This window comes from Spinacia oleracea, chromosome 3 (assembly GCF_020520425.1).
Source record: "Spinacia oleracea cultivar Varoflay chromosome 3, BTI_SOV_V1, whole genome shotgun sequence".
NCBI classification, from domain to species: Eukaryota; Viridiplantae; Streptophyta; class Magnoliopsida; order Caryophyllales; family Amaranthaceae; genus Spinacia; species Spinacia oleracea.
This window is the reverse complement of record NC_079489.1, coordinates 3,815,939-3,831,195: the sequence shown is the minus strand read 5'-3', so window position 1 is coordinate 3,831,195 and position 15,257 is coordinate 3,815,939. Positions and strand designations below refer to the sequence as shown.

The 15,257-nt window shown below is 45.9% G+C and overlaps 2 protein-coding genes across 2 annotated transcripts; both read right to left on the bottom strand.

The window, feature by feature from the left end:
• Window positions 1-3,632, bottom strand: LOC110779643 (reticulon-like protein B4). The gene is made up of 5 exons (XM_021984129.2): window positions 3,191-3,632; window positions 1,527-1,707; window positions 1,297-1,438; window positions 558-627; window positions 1-461 (listed from the first exon to the last, which is right to left on the bottom strand). Exons 1-5 carry the CDS (start codon window positions 3,465-3,467, stop codon window positions 292-294), a joined length of 840 nt encoding a protein of 279 aa, XP_021839821.1. The 5' UTR covers window positions 3,468-3,632; the 3' UTR covers window positions 1-291.
• An 8,207-nt stretch (window positions 3,633-11,839) lies between these two features.
• Window positions 11,840-14,927, bottom strand: LOC130470741 (uncharacterized). The gene is made up of 7 exons (XM_056841262.1): window positions 14,482-14,927; window positions 14,136-14,389; window positions 13,960-14,043; window positions 13,801-13,884; window positions 13,024-13,722; window positions 12,417-12,942; window positions 11,840-11,847 (listed from the first exon to the last, which is right to left on the bottom strand). The coding sequence occupies exons 1-7, from the start codon at window positions 14,654-14,656 to the stop codon at window positions 11,840-11,842; spliced, it is 1,830 nt and encodes a 609-aa protein (XP_056697240.1). The 5' UTR covers window positions 14,657-14,927.
• Between the last annotated feature and the right edge of the window lie 330 nt (window positions 14,928-15,257).

Sequence of the window (15,257 nt, the reverse complement as noted above, 5' to 3'; positions counted from 1 at the left end):
TGCAAAAATACATTTTATTGTTCAACTATGTCCTCTCCTACAATATCGAAAAGCTACTGAACAAGTGAACATAAATACTCAACTAGTAAAAACTATTTAGGTATTTAAACAGAATCCAGGACTATAAACTTATGTTACAAAGCACCTGGGTTCATTTCAAATATGAACTCATTTACGTCGAAAAAAACAAACAGTTTCAGTAACTTCTACACAAAAAAACAGCAGTAGCAGCAGCACAAATGTCAAGAGTAGTGAACCTTTTTCATAGCTAGCTCTAAAATTCTCTCATCATCATGCAGCCTTCTTGTCTTTCAAAGGCCCTCTTGGAATCTTACTCAAGAACTTCTCGTCGGCTACGGCGTACTGCCTCTGGATCTCCCTTGTTGCCTTCTCGGCAAAGGTATCTACGTGGTCCTCATACTTCTCGTAGAGTGCGGGTACGGTGTGCAACAGAACAAACACTGATCCAAATACGAAAGACACTCTAGTTAGTGACCCAAGTAAAATATCTAGCTATAGATATTTCAGGTATAAGATTGTCGAATATGGTTTCTTACATAGGTAAACTAGTGTAAGGAAGTTGAAGCAGCTTCCAACAACTGACAAAACCCACAAGCCGGCTACCACCTGTTAATAAATCAACGATAAATGCAAACGGGAACCTGTTAGAGATAAAACAGTATAACTAGACACCGTTAAAATACAAAATACTTCAGTATAATTATTGAATAAACACTCACGGCTTGTTTTGTAGCTGGTCACAAATGGTGTCGATGGGAATGAATTTGTATGTTTTGTAAGAAAAATCAATATTCATTCATATGGTAATGTTAGTTCACTCAAAATTATCTCTTTTCTTCATAAATTTCCATTACCAACCTTCACCGTATAGATATGGGGAGTGGTATTGGTTGAGAATGCAAATTTAAGAAAAAAAACACTAATTATGAGATACAGTGTCATTACCATTGACATTATGATCGTTATTTTTCTTGCCAAAAAACACTCAGATTTATTCTCATTTCCACCATTTATTACCGGCTACAAAACGTGCCGTCAGAGTACTTATATCCGCATCCCATAACAATCCAGGAGAATTTTCCATAACGTATTAGAACATTAAAATTCCCAGGTAAAACAGATTAGGAAACCCGATTGAGCTGCCAGGTTTTATGTCATTCTATCTGATTTCTCTGAGAATAGCTACATTTAACAACCCATGCGGCAATGCATATAGATCTGACGTAAAGAAGAGAAACCACTGTAACAACAAGAAGAAAGGCTAAAAACACATACAGCGAGGAATTTCTTAAGCTCTTTCCCAGAGGCAATGTCCCGTAGCACATGAAGAGCTCGGTTGATCTCAAATCTCACTACTGAGATAAATTCCTTGAGAGCGTCATCAGGAATGTGAACATCGGGTATACTTGGAGGAGACCTAGCCAACACAAGACAACAAGGTTAAAGATGGAAGTTCCTTAGAAGCAACGGTGAACAATTGCAAAATAACGAACTGAACTGCTTACTTGTTGAGAAATGTGGAAGCTTTTGACCATAGGAAAAGGACTGTAAGACTGACGATCAAAATGTGGCAGAGCAAGGTCAGCAAGTGATATTCAAGAAGCTCAAAGATGAACCAAATAACAGTAGCTACACCAAGTGCAGTGGCAGAAATCTTCTTGTTCCTCCATAGGAAAACATCAGCAGCTGTATATAAATGTTCAAGAAACTACTAATTAGAGGTGTACAATAACCAAACAGAATTACACACTCCAACTTTAACAGAAAAATAGACATGGATGGGCGATAAAGAGATCACGAAAGTAAAATTAATAAAGTAACCATTTTGTGATCTTTGTCACGTGAAATTACAAATTCTAGGATAGAACACTTATTACTAGTCACATTTTCTGATCCGCAGAAGAGACAATATCTTCCCCTCTAACCCTTACAGTAATATCGAGTTACAGAACCAATGACCAACTACGGAGAATCGACCACCCTACCCAAAAAAACGTACTCCGTCTAGCATAGTGGATTCAGCTTTTGAGGGGTTTACTCGCGAACATTACCCACAATCAGCACGTAAAATTCAAAACTGCACCCAGTTATCCAGGAAACTATCATAGCTTGCTTTATACTTTATCGTGATTCGTGGCAATACTCCTCTTCAAACCCGACCCCGACCCCCCTCCTCTCCACAAAGTCACAAACCTCTCCTTCAACTAATTCTAAGCCCCCTCCAAAAGGAAAATGCAATTTGTTGAGCTAACAACAATAAACAACTAGGCAAGAGTATATATTGACCATCAACATCTAGGGAAAACTTGCCCACCAGCAGAAATTCAGGAGACGACTCGCAGTAAGAAGGTATTAAAAGAATAAGTTTGTGTTGTGTGACAAAATTACAGCAAAACGCTACTCAAATAAGCAACAAAACAATCAAACGAACGCGAGCTAGAAGGTAAACAAGAAAAAAGCATGCTACAAACTTAATCTTCATATCATATGATCACAAATTTCCAACTAGTAATCTAACTACCAACCATTCCTCCAAAGCACCCAAACCAAACTACAAAATCATCTCACAAAAGTAATCATCTCCATATAATATTGCACCTCCTTTCCCAGGAATAATGCTTTATCTCGTTTTTATTATTTTTATCATATAATCAACAATCAAGCTCATTAGATAAAAATGGCTTATCGCATCCATGCAAAAATAAATTGATGAGGAATTCTCATAAGCTCATCAGATGAAATTTCAACCTGCAGATAACACATTTAACAGCAATTTCTCAAAATCACCAAAATAATCTACAGAATTATCCTCTTCAAATCATACTATAATTTCTCATCAAAACCAAATACACACGCTCATCAAATAAAAGCTTTGACCTACATCATCTACATTCAATTCTTCTCTTAAAATTCAAGCTTTCATCCCGCACCCTAATTAAATTCAAACTTCAATTTAATTTAATTACAAACAATTAATAATAATAGAAAGTTAATAAATGCGCTCATCAAACATAATTTTGACCTAGAAGCAACAATAATAGCAAGTTTTCAAAAAACAACGAATTAATAAGCTCATCAAATAGCAAAAGAATGGCCGCAATAATCTGCAGAAATCAAAATTAAAATCTGAAACGATAGATATAGATGGATAAACAGGAGAGATACTGACGTTTTCCACCACCAAGGACTTTGTGAACGGGCTGCTGGCGACCAAAAAGGCGATAGATCTTCGAAGAAGCCGAAGGAGAACCAGGAACCGCCGCCGACACCTCCGCCTCAGGAACAACCTCAGGCGGTGGAACATGAGCAGCAGAAGGAGCAACCGATGACTTCTTCTTATCATCCTCATCGTCAGAGGAAGACGATGACGAATCATGGTGACCATGGATCTTTTCAGAGATCTTCTCCATCAATGACTCGTGATGCTCCTCTGGATGGTCCGACATGACTGCTTCAATGGCGGAAGTTTCAAAGGAAGAGAGAGAATGAGAGAATGAGAGGAATGAGGGAATGTGAGAGTAGGAGGGATGTTGGAGAGGGGGGGTGAAAGAAACAAGGAATGAGTGAGGGAATTTGACGGTGTTTAATTGACGTTTTTTGGGGGAGGGTGAGAGGTGGAGGTGATGACGGCGTTAAGTAAAGAAGGGGGGAGATATTTAAGGGGTAGGGGGACACGTGGAGGGAGGAAAATGAAGGAGTGGCATAGCATGCATTTTGATGGGGAGTATATTTTGTGGGGTTGTGGGGATCTACATGTGTTGCACTCATTGCTTGCCATTTGGGTTGTTTTTTCTATGGCTTTTTCCTTTTTTGTGGACTTTTTTGGTGGAAAATATATTGTGGACTTTTGGGATTCCTGATTAGTCAAATATATTTTTCTTATTTTTAATTCAAAGGAAGTTTTATATTGTTGCCAATGAAAACATTTTGGGCTCTCTCCTAGACCCCATGTCCAAGGCCCAATTACATTTTTCACATTTGGGGTTCACTCCTAGATTCCTACGGCCCATATGGCCATATGCATGGCCCAATTACATATATTTTTCACATTTTTTTATGGTACAAAATACTCTCTCCGTCCTTTACTCGCATCGCTTTTCTTTTCGGGTCGTCCCTTAATACTTGCACCGTTTCTGTAAATGGAAGTCTTTACCAATATTATATTATTTCTCAACTTACCTACTAACCCACCTACACCCCTGCTCCCTACAAAAAATCATTTAAAAATTCACACCCTTCATTCACCACTCTCCACCCCTTACACATTTTTCACTAACTATATTAAAAAAATATCTCCCTATCAAATAACACCCATTAAATTAATATTTCACTAACTATATTAAAAAAATATCTCCCTATCAAATAACACCCATTAAATTAATAAGTCAATTCAAGTATTTTAAACTCCGCACCGATCAAACCGGTGCGAGTATTAAGGGACGGAGGGAGTAGTTGTCAAAAAGTTATCCGATTATAGATCAATGCAACAAATTCTGAAGTAACTCGAGTACAATTGATTACGTGTTATATGTAAATGAAGACGTTAACATTCTATAATCATTATCTGATATAACCCGTACCGATTATTCGATTAAGGTTTCCATCTATTATTGTTAGGTTAAGTATAGAAGTATTTCAACCTTGATCCCACAAAAAGGGTTAAGGGTTCAATTTTGTAAGGGGTGTGAGGTCAAGCCCAACTCAGACCCGACTAATATCTTATACCTAAAGGCTAAAGGTATTACCGGAATTCTATGTGCTACACACTTACACATATTGTTTTTGCGATAGTACAAGAGTTTATTTATTTCAACGTATTTTGACTTACTCGCACAAAAAATTTCATATAAACTCATATAAGTTCTGTTTGGGCTCCCAATCGATTCTCAATTGGGCCACTAAGTCCAAAGCCCAATGGCTCTAAACAACAACATCAAACCTACCAATGGCTATTCAGCCATCCATTAAGGCCCAAGGCCCAATAACAATAAGTGACCTATGGGCATTTATTATGCAAACACTATAAATAGGCCGCCAAGGCTCACACCTCAAGGTACGTCCAATTTATCGCCTTAAGACTACTCTTCTAGAGAACTTCTCTCTAGAATCCGAGCATCATTCTTACTTAGGCATCGGAGGGGCTTTCCTCGGAAACACCCCCGAGGCTAGTGACTTTGCTCTTGTGCAGGTGAATTCGGACTCCACTCATTCAAACAAGCAAGATCTTCAACACATACAAAAGGGCCTTCATTCGAAGCCCATTGTTTCCATCTTTACAACACCGGAACAATGATGGCGCCGTCTGTGGGGAAGAACACTTCAAAGCCTTTGAAAGACATCAACCACCTCTTTCCGCGAAAATGGTGAATGATGTTGTTAACAATGACGACGATATGATGGTGCGGTCAGATTCAGAATCTGACCAAGAGGGGCACCCTCAATCGATGGCGAGGTCACAGCCAAGCAGAGCTACGACCGCCACAAATGCAGGACCTCCGATTCCAACTAGGGAAGAGCTCACTGCGGCCATGACCATCATGCAAAACTTCCTCTTCAATGAGAAGCAGCAAGGACTGGCAAACGACCGCAGAGAAGAGAGGAGGACCAGGCGAAGGCTGAACGAGCCACCCAGTGCGGAAGTGTCCAGACCTGAACGAGAACTCCTTCCCTTGACAGGAACACACTTGACGTCGAGGTGGACGGAAAGCACGTGGGACACCCAAAAAAGGGCACAACAGCAACCAGATTGGTTTGCGAGACCATCGCCTACTCCAACAGCTCTCCAAAGCGAATCAACTACTCGTAACACTCGGATCCGAAGCTCGGTGCTCAGCAGGTTGAGGCCCTCGGTCCACTCAAGGTTAAGACCTTCGATCCACACGAGACTCGGGGTAGGTGAGTCGAGCAGATCTGGCGAACGACCCGAGGTCAGTAGCCGAGAAAGAAGAAGAGACAGGAGGCATGATCGAACCCCTAGCCCCCATCGTACGCCCGAACGTTCTAATCATAGAACCTCGGCAAACGAAGGCATCAGGGCTAGACTCGGGAAAAGAATCATGACTCCTACGTCATCCCCTTTCTCGGACGAGCTGATTATGGAAGAAATACCGAAGGTAAGACTGCCAGCTCACCTAACCTACAGCGGAATCACAGATCCGAGGGACCATGTCATCTCCTACGAGCAGCAAATGTTCTTGAGTCCCTACTCCGAAGCATGCTGGTGTAAATACTTCCCAACCACGCTAACCGGAGTGGCGGGAGAGTGGTTTAGATCGCTGCCGAAGGGATCGATCAAGAGCTGGAAAAAGCTGAAAAAGAGATTCTGCACACAGTTCGTGAGCAACAATCGCCCCGAGCGAACCACAGCAGAACTGACCTCAATCCAACAAGAAAGAGACGAAAGTCTGAGAGAATTCATGGCCAGATTCATGAAGGAATCAACAAACATACCAAACTTGCAGCCAGACGTGGCCATCTTCGCCTTGAAGCACGCGCTCCAGGAAGGGAAGTTCCGTGACGAACTCTCAATGAAGAACCCCTCCAGAATAGCTGACGTGCTCCAAATGGCTGACGCGTTCATCAGAACCGAGGAGTTCAACAAGGCCGCTGCAAGGCTGAAAGGATCGTCGGATCCGAGAGACACAAAGAATACCCAGAGCAAGCCCGAGGGTAGCTCAAGGAAGGGGAAAGAGAAAGTAGGAGCTAGAGAGATGAGCCCAAAGAAAGACGGGAGAAGGGGTGAACTTCAACCCAAGTACACCAACTACACTCCACTAGCTCTGCCCCGAAAGGAGATATTCAGCCTCAACAGAAATGACGAAAAGTGGAAACTACCTGGGAAGCTCAAGTCCAACCCAGCTCGGAGAAACAAGAACAAATGGTGCGAGTTCCATGATGACTTCGGTCACCATACCGAAGAATGCAACTCGCTGAAAGACAACATTGAGGACCTCGTTCGCCGAGGCTACCTGAAACAGTACTTGTTAGACCGAAGGGAGGAAAAAGAAAAGACCGCAAGCGGCAAACAACACGAGCAACCCCAGAAAAGGGTCTACGAAGCAACAGGGCACAAGAAAAATGACATCCTAGTGGTGTTCGGGGGACAGAAGTCTGGCCAGGCCAGCAAAAAACACCTAAGAGCCCTCTCCCATCGGGTCAACTTCAGCGCGGTGGGAGACAACCAGCCACACCCCCCGAACATGACCTTCACTGCTGATGATTGCTTCGGAGTCCAGTACAAACATGATGATCCTCTGGTCATCTCCATGGACCTCAATAACCACAACGTACATCGAGTATTAGTCGACGGAGGAAGTGCCGTCAATATCATCTTCAGAAACTGCTTCGAGCAGCTGATCCTCGAAGAGCCAGAGGAAGCACTGACGAAAGTCAGTTATCCTCTGATCGGATTCAACGGATCCGCAGCTATCCCTCGAGGAAAGATCACCCTGCCAGTCACAGTGGGCGAAGGCCAGGCAGCAAAAACCCTTCGGGACGAATTTTTGGTGATGGACTGCGACTCCGTATACAACGTAATCATGGGGAGAACCATGATTCACAAGATGCAAGCAGTCCCCTCCACATACCACCAGCTGATGATATACGTCTCGGATGCAGGATTCGCCGAACGAATCAGGGGTGATCAAGAAGTGGCGAGAAGAACCTGCCACACTGCTGTCCGAAAGCCAAAACTAGAGGACGGCCCCGAGGAAGAAAAAGGAGCTAAGGGAGAGGAAAGCGAGGCAAAAAGAAGAAGAGCAAGCACGAGCAGCTTGTCTCCCGCAGAAGTTGATGCTCGCCCCGAAACCCTATCTCCCGAACCAGATCAAGAAATGGAGGATATCTTCCTCGAAGATAATTCAGACAGGAGCGTCCGAATAGGCAAGGGCCTAAGCTCGGGGCTCCGAATCGATTTGATCCGACTACTCAGGGATCACAAAGACATCTTCGCATGGTCAGCAGCAGATATGCCAGGGATAAATCCGAAGCTGATTTGTCACAAGCTGGATGTCAACGCTGAAGCTCGGCCAATCAAGCAAAAAAAGAGAAATTACTCCTCGGAGAAAAACAAAGCCATCGCCGAGGAGGTTAAAAAGTTGCAAGAGGCCGGATTCATCGAACCATGCATGTATCCGAAATGGCTGGCCAACGTGGTGATGGTCAAGAAAGCGAACGGCTCATGGCGAATGTGCGTAGATTTCACAGATCTGAACCGAGCCTGCCCCAAAGACTGCTATCCCCTGCCAAGGATAGATCAACTGGTTGACTCCACCAGCGGCCATGCACTGCTCAGCTTCATGGATGCCTTTTCAGGCTACCACCAAGTATTCATGCACCCCGATGACAGGGCAAAGACAGCGTTCATCACAAGCGCAGGAGTGTTCAACTACAAAATGATGCCTTTCGGCTTGAAAAATGCCGGAGCCACCTACCAAAGGTTAGTTGACCACGTCTTCGCTGACCAGAAAGGGAGGAACGTGGAGGTCTACGTGGATGACTCCATCGTAAAAAGCATCAAGGAGGAAGACCATGTCAAAGACTTGGCAGAGACCTTCGGAAATCTGAGGAAATACAGCATGAAGCTGAACCCAAAAAAATGCGTCTTCGGGGTGAAGTCAGGGAAATTCCTCGGATTCATGGTGAGCGAAAGAGGAATTGATGCGAACCCAGACAAAGTCCAAGCGGCATTGGATTTACCCGAGCCGAAGACCAAGAGAGATGTGCAGAGGCTAACCGGCAGGTTAGCCGCACTAACAAGGTTCATATCAAAAGCCTCGGACAAGGGAGCCCCCTTCTTCAAGGCACTGAAACCAAAGAGCCTCCCCGGAGGAGAAGCAGAACCAGTCAAGAAAAAGGGGGTCCCGAGGAAAGTGGATCCCGAACTGATATGGGAACAGGAGCAAAAAGAAGCTTTTCAGCAACTCAGAGCCCACCTAGCTCAACTGCCGACACTGGCCAGACCAAAGGAGGGGGAAACCCTGTACCTATATGTCGCAGTTAGCCCTGGAACCGTCAGCGCAGTGCTTCTTCGGGAAGAAGAAAAGAAGCAACAGCCAATCTACTTCACCAGCCGAACACTTACAGGAGCCGAAACCCGGTACCCACTCATCGAGAAAGTCGCATATGCAGTAGTGGTAGCTGCACGAAAACTGAGGCCATACTTCGACTCCCACCAGATCACAGTGCTAACTGACCAACCGCTCGAAAAAGTACTCGACAAAATAGAGAGGTCAGGAAGATTGGCTGCCTGGGCCTTCGAACTATCAGAGTTCGGCATCAAATATCAGCCGAGGACAGCGATCAAAGCACAAGCATTGGCAGACTTCTTGGCCGAGTGCTCATACCAGGAAATGTTGGATGATACGAAAAGCACTTGGGAGGTCTTCACTGACGGATCTTCCACAGTAAACGGCTCAGGGGCAGGAGTTGTACTAATCCCCCCGACGGGGAAAAGCATAGAATATGCATTGAAGTTCGGCTTCAAAGCAACCAACAACGAGGCCGAATACGAGGCCGCAATCGCAGGGATAGAGCTTTGTTTATCCCTGGAGGCCGAACATGTTCGCCTCAAAACTGATTCCCAGCTTGTAGCCAACCAGATCCGAGGGGAGTATGAGGCCAAATGGCCCAGCATGACAGCCTATTTAGCAAAGATTAAATCCTTAACGTCAAAGTTAAGATCCTTTGAAGTCATCCTCATTCCCCGAGGACAGAACGCGCAAGCAGACGCACTGTCAAAACTCGCAAGCTCGACACTCATCGACCTAAACAGGTCGGTCCACGTGGAAGTTCACCAGGAGAGAAGCATCGACTTGCTACCCACCACAGTATGCAGCTTACGTACCGAACCGAGCTGGATGGACGCAGTAGTTGCATACAAAGAAAGGGGAGAACTTCCTGAAGATAAGCTGCAAGCGAGAAAACTGAAAAGATTCAACAGATGGTTCATCATCAGCGCCGAAGGAGAGCTCATGAGGAAATCATTCTCTGCTCCGCTGCTAAAATGTGTGGGTCCAACAGACGCTGACTACATCCTAAGGGAAATCCACCTCGGGATATGCGGAAACCACATTGGAGGTAGGACATTAGCACATAAAGCCCTTCGGGCTGGGTACTGGTGGCCCACTATGGTTTCCGAGGCAAAGCAGATGGCAAGGAAATGCGAGAAATGCCAAAAGTTCGCACCAGCCATCCATCAACCAGCTCAAGCCCTACAATCAACACTGTATCCCTTACCATTCGCACAGTGGGGGTTAGACATCATTGGTCCCTTCCCCTCAGCGACGAACCAGAAGAAGTGGTTGATTGTAGGAGTCGACTATTTTAGCAAATGGATCGAAGCCGAAGCTGTCTCCTCCATTACCGAACCTCAGGTCCGCAAGTTCATATGGCAGAACATCATCACAAGGTTCGGCATACCAAGACTGATGGTCTTCGACCACGGGAAACAGTTCGACAACACCCCGTTGCAAAAGTGGTGCAAACAGTTCGGCATACACCTAGCATACTCGGCAGTCTGTCACCCACAAAGCAACGGGCAAGCCGAAGCTGCTAACAAACTCATCCTCAACGCACTCAAGAAAAGAGTCGAGGATGACAAAAACAAATGGTTAGAAGAGCTACCCGGAACGCTATGGTCCCTTCGGACCACTGAAAAAGAAGCTACCGGACAAACACCGTTCCACCTTGTATACGGATCCGAAGCTGTAATTCCTGTGGAAATCGGAACAGAAAGCCTGAGGATCCAGGCATACAACAGGTATGATGGGCTCCAAGGAGAAAGCAACAACCAGCTTCTATCCGAAGCTCTCGATCTACTGGATGAAGCTCGGAACGATGCAAGGACACTCAACGCAGCCTATTTGCAGAGGGTCAACAAGCATTACAACCGAAGAGTCAACGCCAGACCCCTAAAAGTCGGTGATCTAGTACTCAGAAACGCCGCCTCGGTTCAGAAAGGACGGATCCATGGCAAACTCTCAGCCACTTGGGAAGGACCATACATCATCCATTCCGAAAAAAGGCCAGGCACGTATATGCTGAAACAGTTAGATGGAACAATTCTGAAGAACCATTGGAATACCGATGTTCTCAAGAAATATTTTGTATGATCTCTGTCTGTAAACCAAGTAAGTTGTTTAATGAGAAGAGGAAAGCCATTGGCACCATGTGTTTCATTAAACTTATCTCTACATTTATTGTCCCTTTATATATATATGCAGCCTCGGATCTGATCAATCCGAGACCAAAAACAGGTTGACTTTGCCCATTCCTTGATAAAATGCAAGAAATGACCAAATCATACACTTCAGGGAACCGTCCAGAATCCTCGGATTCGCGGTACCCTAATAAAATTTGTTCGCAACAAACAGTCGCTCGAATCAAGTTATAAAACTCCGGCTCAGATCCACGGATCGCCGAAGGCATAACTAAAGAGGCAGACTAGCGATCTCTTGCCCAGGTTTCCGAACCACAAGAGATCGGAAGAACAATCCAAACCTCTGAGCAGATCGACGGATTTGAAGAGTCTGGAAACTAAAGAGTCTCTTAGCAGATCTACGGATTTGAAGAACTCGCAAAACTAAAGAGTCTCTTAGCAGATCTACGGATTTGAAGAACTCGCAAAACTAAAGAGTCTCTTAGCAGATCTACGGATTTGAAGAACTCACAAAGTCAAAGAGTCTCTTAGCAGATCTACGGATTTGAAGAACTCGCAAAACTAAAGAGTCTCTTAGCAGATCTACGGATTTAAAGAGCTCGCAAGATCAAAAGGTTTTTAGCAAGTCTACAGAAAGAGGAGCTCGAGAAATCTACGGATTTAAAGACCTAAAAATTGCGAAAGCACAAGTTGAAAAGAAGCAGCCAAGTAACAAACATTCATTTTTTATTCAATATTTGGGGGAAGTACAAACACATCGAAAACCTCAAAAATTGAAAACAAAATGAAACAAGTTAAAATCGGCAGCCATCAACAGACAATACCGGCCTACCGAAGTACTAAAGAAAGCAAAAAGAAATGAGTACAACGCAGCGCCGAGGCAAAAGGGGGAAAAGCAAGCACATATTCGGAAGTCCTCAACTGGAACCGACCGACTCTGAAGAAGACGACTGCCCGAATCCCTAACTCTTGGGAGTCTCAGAAGCGGCCCCTAGGGGAGCACCCTTCGAAGAACCCCCAGCAGTGGTATCACCTTCGGAAGTTGCCTTCTGGGCCCGAGCCTCTGCAAGAGCAGCTTGGCGTTCAGCTTCAGCTTCATCTCGATCAGCTTGGCATTCCACCAAGTGGTCCTCGGCCTGCATCCATAGAGGAACTTTCTCGTTCCAAGGGAAGTGAGGCATGTGCTTCGCAAACATGCGCCGAGCACCCAGGATGCCGTTCCAGTACTGCTCTCTACACTGATCAGCAGTGTAGAGGTTGACTCGCTCCTGCTCTAGCTTCCGAATATAGTCATCCTTTTCCCGAAGCTTCAGCCGAAGGACAGGCACCTTATCAGCTTGCTGCTGGATCAGCTCCCGATGCTGGACAAAATGGTGGAGCCTTAACTCCGCCTCTGTACGCTCCTTGTCGGCCGCTTCAAATTTAGACTTCATCTCCTGGAAGAGTCTATCTTTTTCCTCAAGTTCGCTAGCGAACTTAGCGGCCATATCCTTCTTTTCCTCAGCAAAGGAAGCGATCTTCTCAGCATCCTCTTCAACTCGGAAGATGAGCTGGCCAACCTCGGTCCCGATCTTCTCAGCAGACTCTCTAGCCTCGCGACTATAGTGAAGGTACAGCTGCTTGAGTTCCGTAAGCTCGGAGAGGAGTTGCCCAGCCTTCTGGTCCAAAATGGGAATATCACGAGCATAAGCCTCACGATATTTCCTCAGTTGTTTCTCCTCAACCGAGCTACACTCGGAAGCGAACGAAGACCAGAAAACAGCCTGGGAACGAGAGAAAGATGAGCAAAATAGGAAAAACATAAAACAAAAACACAACTCAAAGAGAAAAATCTAGCAAATTACCTCGTTCAGATAGTACTGGGCCATCATTGCCGGATTCCTCTCTTCGGCCCCAGGAACCCTCCACTGCGGGTTAGCACGAAGCAGATTCTCCCGAGCAGCCTCGGGGCCCACCAAGGATCCCACGTGAGCCAAAGGGTCCTCTCCCAAAATCGGAGCCCTGGCATATCGAGCCATCGCCTCCCTTACTTCTTCGGGGATCCGTTTTAGCGGAACATCCGAACAGGGATCAGCATGGATCAGCCTATCCAGGGCCGAGGTAGAAGTAGAACCCAAAGTCGAGTGGCGCCTCTTCCTCGTCAAACCTTGCTCGGGCTGCTCCTCCTCTCCAGCAGAGGGAACCTCCTTCTGAACCTCGGGGACCGCAGCTTCGGGGCCCGAGAGATCTATCATCTCCTTGTCTGGACTCTTCTCCCTCTCGAAGGGAAGATCAGCAGACTCCTTCTTCTCCCCAGCTACCTCAGGGACATCCGAACCAGGAACAAAATCGGCTTCAATCGCCTCCATCACCTCGGTGATATCCTGGATTTCGATCCCCAAAGCAGCAGATGGTTTAAGGGGAGAAGGGATGATATCTTCCTCGATCAGCGGCTGATCCACGGCCGGCGGTTCAGCAACCACCACACTCTTTAACTTCTGCCCTGGCAAGGGCATGAAGTGAAGAAGATTCTTAGGAGGAGGCATGACTTCCGAAACTGCTTCCTGCATAGCAAGCATTCAAAGATTAGTTTCCGAAAAGGGGAGAAACGAACTACAAAAACTCCAAGTCAGAACAAATACCTTCTCCGAGGGCTGAGAAGCCTTCGCTTTCTTCGGATGCGTGGAAGGCCTCAAAAGAGTGCTACCCTTCCTTTTGCGTTGATCCTAAAAAGGGGAGACCAAGGGTCAACGAATGTAAAAGAAGAAAAAGGAAGAAATAGAGAAAAAAGCGGGAAATACCCGGTTCCTAGATAAAGAGATATCTATCCGAGCCGGAGATGAAACCGAAGGAACGGCACGCGGCACAGCGTCAGTCCCAGGACCCTAAAAAGATGGTCCAGGACCAAGACGTTAGCCGACGGCCAACCGAAAAGAAAAAGATAAACAGAAAATCGAGCCTATAAATGAACACTCACCGGATCCGAAGTCGTCTTCAACTCAGGAAGCACAACCTTCACAGGAACAGCTTCAACAGAAGAGGCGGAATCCCACGGATCAGCTCGAACTTCGGATATCCGAGCAACCCCCAAAGGAGACAACACGTAATCCTTCAGACGAGGATTACGAGGGTTATCTTTTCCGAACTTGTACTCGGGAGCCGGGTCGTGAATAGTCTTCAAATCCAAAGAAATGCCCAACTTCTTAGGATCAATGCAGCTAAAGCCGTACTCTGCAAAAACAAAGCACAAAACATGTCAGCAAAACGAAACAGGAAAGAGGACAAACTCACTGAAAAAACGGTCTCAGCCGAAAGACACCTACCCCTGTCAAAAATCCTGCTGAGACCGGCAACAGCAAGAATGTCCTCCCTCAGAATGTAATTGAGATTCGGGAGCCAGCTAGACGGCAGTCGGTGGTTATCCTCTTGAGCCAAGAACCACTGGAGGAGGTCCACATAGTGGCGATGGTTCCGATCTGGAGCCGCCACACCCCTCATATCAGGATCAGGAGCCACGAACCACTTCGGAGGACGATAAAAGTTGGGATGCTTCGGATCCGTCGGCACACGAACGAGCAACCACTCCGTCTTCCAATTGTGGTCAGAGCTAAGGTAGGGGTACGCCGTGATGTAGTTCGGATCCCCCCTCTTTCGGGACTTCTTGTTGACAATGGTCCACCAACCATACCCATCACCCTTGGAAGCATGGTTGAGAACCAGATCGTGAAGATCCCGAAAAATAGCGACAGAGCAAGGGAAATTGACGAAGTCACACACCCATCTAAATCCGATTATGTGCCTCATAGATTTGGGTGTGAGCTGGGCCAAACTAATGTTGTACGACACCAAAAGCTCGGATACGAACGGATCCAAAGGAAAGCGGAGACCATTCTCCAAATGGTGAGTATACACGGAAATGAACCCCCTCGGTGGATGAGTCACCCGAGGACGCTCTTGTTCAGGAAGCTCGCACCAGTACCCCAAGGCATGCTGAATTCCGTATAGCTCCTCGGCCTTCCGATGATAATTCCCTAACTTCGCTTCCACCAACCAGTCACCGCTGACCGATTTCTCCAACGGACCGTCGATCTGCGTGGTC